General features: G+C 54.6%; 1 protein-coding gene across 2 annotated transcripts; it reads left to right on the forward strand.

Moving 5' to 3' along the window:
- Window positions 1–1,221: 1,221 nt before the first annotated feature.
- OTX2 (orthodenticle homeobox 2) lies at window positions 1,222–3,873 on the forward strand. 2 transcript variants are annotated; one of them, XM_052696673.1, is made up of 3 exons: window positions 1,222–1,342; window positions 1,691–1,842; window positions 2,973–3,873. In XM_052696673.1, exons 1-3 carry the CDS (start codon window positions 1,222–1,224, stop codon window positions 3,591–3,593), a joined length of 894 nt encoding a protein of 297 aa, XP_052552633.1. In that variant the 3' UTR covers window positions 3,594–3,873. The 2 variants fall into 2 exon arrangements, with proteins under 2 accessions (XP_052552633.1, XP_052552634.1); XM_052696674.1 differs by having other exon boundaries at window positions 1,222–1,318.
- The last annotated feature ends 671 nt before the right edge of the window (window positions 3,874–4,544 follow it).

Here is a 4,544-nt window from a genome sequence, read left to right on the forward strand (position 1 = left end):
GCTTCACCCTCCCCAGGGCAGTGCGGTGAAAGCAGGGCAGAGCCGCGCAGGGTGCGCGGACGCGGAGCCGCTCCGCGCATTTGGAAGCAGCACCGCTGCACCGGGGGCATAGAGAGGGGTCGGGGGTTTGGGGGGAAGGGAGGGGGGGCTGGAGCAGAGCCTCGGAGGTATTCGATGGCCGAACCATTGAGCTTTAGGCTGTTTGGGGAAGAAAGTTGCGCTCCTGTTTATTTATTATTATTATTTTCCGACGGCGCAGGGAGAAGGGCGAGATTTGGCCGAAAATTGTATTAAAAAACAAGGGGGTAAAAAGGCACTTTTTGTTTTCCCCCCAGGGGTTGGAGATTTAACACTTTCAGGAGCGCCGGGCACGGCCATTTCTCGGCGTTTGGTTCCCCCGTCCCCGCGCAACGCGCGGTGTTTGTTTTACTCTTGCTCCGTCATCAAGAGTTTCTTGAAAGCCTAATAAATCTGTTACTCGCCTCCAAATCTAATTACCCGCAGTACTAATTAGGTGCAAATGGCCGGTGGAAATTACTACTGGTGGTAGAGCAGAAAAGTTTGTCTCTTCCCTGAGCGGGCATTTGAGCTCTGAAATGCAGCAACGTCGGGGGGAAGGGCGGAGGGGGGGGAGGTCTGAATGTACCCAAACCTGGGATAATTAAAGTCCTTGCAAGAGACTGGGGGAGAGATAGGTTTCTTGAATTGTTTCTTTGTTTCTCACCCTTGGGCTTTGTTATCTGCATTATTTATTTAGCCGAGGGGTTCTTTGTGTCTGCGAATGGCCCCAATCAAGTTTTGCTTGAGACAATTAGCTGGTGCCCGGCCGGGAATCCTATGCAAATGCCCCGGGCGGCCGTACAATGCGGGCAGTTGAAGGCATGGGGGGGTTTTGTTCGGGCAGTAATTACTGGATGGGACGTACCCCCCCCCACCCCCACCCCCCCTCTCCTCCCCTCCCTGTCTTTTTTGGGAGGGATGCGTTGATCTGCTCAGTCACTCCCAGCTCCCAAATCCGGCTGCGGTCCGGGTTAAGAGCAGCGGGGATAAAGGCAGGGGGGGCAGCGAGCTCCCTGACCCCCTCCTCTCGCTCCGCAGGCACCTGGCGGCCCCCCCCTCCGCCCGACGGCACCCCCAGCACCGCCCGGGGCAGGCAGGGCGCTCGGGCGGACCCCCCTCGCCCGGATTTCGGCCAACTCTCCTCCCCGCTCCAACTTTAGCATGATGTCTTATCTTAAGCAACCACCTTACGCAGTCAATGGCCTGAGTCTCACCACCTCGGGCATGGATTTGTTGCATCCGTCCGTCGGTTATCCCGGTAAGGCACCTTTTTCTCCCTCTCGCCGGTCTCCCTTTTCCCCTCTGCCACGTGGATTTCCCATGAGGAGAAGCCCCAAAGGCACACAGTGCCTTGAGATTGGAGTGGCCGGGGGTTTGCGGTTCTCCTTTTTCCCTTCCCTCTCTTTTCCCCGGGGGAAAAGTCAGCAAAAAGAGAACAGATGCTCCAACCCCAGCCGGGAGGGATGGGGAGGAAGAAGCAACGCTGCAAAATAAGGCACCTGGGAACGGGCAGCGGATCCCCTAGGAGAGCCAGCGGGAACAGGATGCCCCTCTGGGGAGGGGTCCGGGGGGGTTCACAGGGCTCCGAACACCGCCGAATGACAGCCAAGGCTTCTGGCTCCCTTCGCAGCCACCCCCCGAAAGCAGAGGCGGGAGCGCACCACCTTCACCCGGGCACAGCTGGACGTGCTGGAGGCCCTGTTCGCCAAGACCCGCTACCCCGACATCTTCATGAGGGAGGAGGTGGCCTTGAAAATCAACCTGCCCGAGTCCAGAGTGCAGGTAGGAACGGGGAAGAAAATGGGTAGGGAGCCCCGCTTGTATCCTCTGCCTCCAGCTTGCTGTACCAAGAGGTGTTTTAGGGGATGAGGCCAAACCTAAAGGGCGATCGAATGGCTATGGGGCGAAGCGTGCTCAGGGAGGGGTGATGGTGCAGGGAGAGATGGAACGGCTGCTTGCCCCCAGCCTGGGCTGTAGGATGCTGCCCCTTTCTCCCAGAGCGTTGGGGTTTGGTGCAGCTCTTGAACACTCTTTTGAGCCCTCCGCTCCCCACCCTGGGCTCCTTAGGTCTCTACCAGTATCTGCACTCTCCAATGGACAAATCTCAGTCTCGCAGGTGCTCGAAGCCCCATGCAAAGTATCCCTGCTTCCCCAGGGACCCCTGCATCCTTGGATCCCCGAGAGTGGGGGCTTTCTCTGCCTCCAGAGAGGCTTTGATAGCAGAGAGGAGGCCTTGGGACCCCTCTGCTGGAACCAGGCTGCCCACTACTTGCTGCTGCGAGATGCCCACCAGCAGCCTGTGGGTTCCCAGTCCACAGAACATCCCGGAGTGCTGCTGGTAGGGCAGTAGCACGGTCATGAGATCCAGGACAACCCTTGCAGCCTCCAACCCCATCTGTCCTGCTCACCTCTCCACAGCCACATGGTGCTATGTCCCCCCCTTATGCCCAACCTTTTCCCCCATGGTACCCTTCTAGAAGAGGTGGAGATAGGTTCGGGCGCTGACCCTGGCTGGGATCTGAGAGGCTGTTTAGGAGGTAAATCTTTACCTGGCCCCCAAGCTCTGCCTCTATTTTCCTAATTGTTTCCACCCTTTCTGATGCTCTGTTGTTTCTAATTAAGGTCTTGACTTCAAGAGGCCTTAAAAAGTGATTCCTGGGGGTCCCTGGCTGGCAAACAGCAAATAGGGAGTGCTCCCCCCGCCCTTCTCCCCCAAAAGTGGCCTTATTAAGCCTTTTGATTTGCCCATTTCTACTTGTTATTATTGCTAATGATCTCGGTGAAGGGGAGCCTTTCCCTGCATCAGCCTCCGCAGCTCCCACCGCTTGCTCTCAGCCCCTCGGGGTGCCTGTGTGTCCCTAATGCTAGGCTTGTCTCCATCCCTCCCTCCTTCCCTCTGTCCCGGTTCCCAGGTGTGGTTCAAAAACCGCCGGGCCAAGTGCCGGCAGCAACAGCAGCAGCAGCAGAATGGGGGCCAGAACAAGGTGAGGCCGGCCAAAAAGAAGAACTCGCCGGCCCGGGAAGTGAGCTCGGAGAGCGGGACCAGCGGGCAGTTCACACCCCCCTCCAGCACCTCGGTCCCCACCATTTCCAGCAGCAGTGCCCCCGTGTCCATCTGGAGCCCGGCGTCCATCTCCCCTCTCTCCGATCCCCTGTCCACCTCTTCCTCCTGCATGCAGAGGTCCTACCCCATGACCTACACCCAGGCATCGGGTTACAGCCAAGGATACGCCGGCTCGACCTCCTATTTCGGAGGGATGGACTGTGGATCTTATTTGACCCCCATGCACCACCAGCTCCCCGGACCGGGGGCCACCCTGAGTCCCATGGGTGCCAACGCGGTCACCAGCCACCTCAACCAGTCTCCAGCCTCCCTCTCCACCCAGGGCTATGGAGCCTCCAGTTTGGGCTTTAACTCGACCACCGATTGCTTGGATTATAAAGACCAAACCGCCTCCTGGAAGTTAAACTTCAATGCTGACTGCTTGGATTATAAAGACCAGACATCCTCATGGAAGTTCCAGGTTTTGTGAAGGCCCGCGGGAACCTTTGTGATAATAAGAGAAATCGTGACGAGAACAAAACACGCTGGGCCGAACGCTCCAGCTTTAGTCAGGTCTTGGTTAAATTAAAGAGAAAATAACTAAACGGACAAACGGACAAACAAACGAACATAAATCCGACGACGACGACAACGGCGACAAAAGAGGGACAGTGTTGGTGTGACCACGTTCAGACTCATCTCCTGCTCAGACGCTCTGGAAAAGGAACGACAAAGAGGAAAACGGAGGAGGAAGGCCTTAAACGGACAGATCATCTAGTGAGCAGAAAACAGACAGACCAATCCGTGTTCTTTATAGTTTTAGGCAATTGTTGGGTTTCTTTGTTTGGAAGAGGTGGGAGATCGTTCCACCTACGGGCCAGTTTTTAAACAACAACAACAAAAAAAAAAAGTCTAGGTTTTTATTTCTTTTTGTGTGTGCGTGGAAAGATCCTTCACCCAGAGGTTTCCAACGTGTTAGCCAACCCTTGGTTAAAATATTCGGAATGGACAGCGTCTCTCTTTCTCTTTTTCTCCCCTTTTTTCTCCCTCCTTCCCTCCCTCTTTCTTTCTCTCTCGCGCTCATCCAACTGTTTGACGCCCAACTCAAGTGGGCACCGAGAGAACTTGGTTCAGGGCTGTGTGGGTTGTGTGACTGATTGTCCTAGCTGCACTACTTTATTTAAAGAAAAAAAAAAATAATGTTCATAAGGAGTCAATATGTAGTTTTTAAGAGACAATCAGTGTGTGTCTTATATAAATGGTACATCTGTGGTTTTTAATCTGTGCTAGACTTCAAAACTGTGATCTCCTGTATTGTATGCAACTACGAACTCCGCACCAGCGGGAGTTCCGCTGTGATTTAAATAGGTTATAATTATAAGTGAAATTCAGAGCAACTGAGTTACTTATTATCATCTTTCTAAAAAAAAGAAAAAAGAAA

This window comes from Tympanuchus pallidicinctus, unplaced genomic scaffold (assembly GCF_026119805.1).
Source record: "Tympanuchus pallidicinctus isolate F22 unplaced genomic scaffold, pur_lepc_1.0 scaffold3, whole genome shotgun sequence".
In the NCBI taxonomy this organism is placed as follows: domain Eukaryota; kingdom Metazoa; phylum Chordata; class Aves; order Galliformes; family Phasianidae; genus Tympanuchus; species Tympanuchus pallidicinctus.

What these genes read in the sequence shown, in the direction of transcription:
- OTX2 (XM_052696673.1), top strand. Translation starts at nt 1,222, where the DNA reads ATGATGTCTTATCTTAAGCAACCACCTTACGCAGTCAATGGCCTGAGT. An exon ending in GGCACCTTTTTCTCCCTCTC is followed by an intron (nt 1,343 to 1,690) that starts GCCGGTCTCCCT and finishes CTCCCTTCGCAG; the next exon opens with CCACCCCCCGAAAGCAGAGG. An exon ending in TGCCCGAGTCCAGAGTGCAG is followed by an intron (nt 1,843 to 2,972) that starts GTAGGAACGGGG and finishes CCCGGTTCCCAG; the next exon opens with GTGTGGTTCAAAAACCGCCG.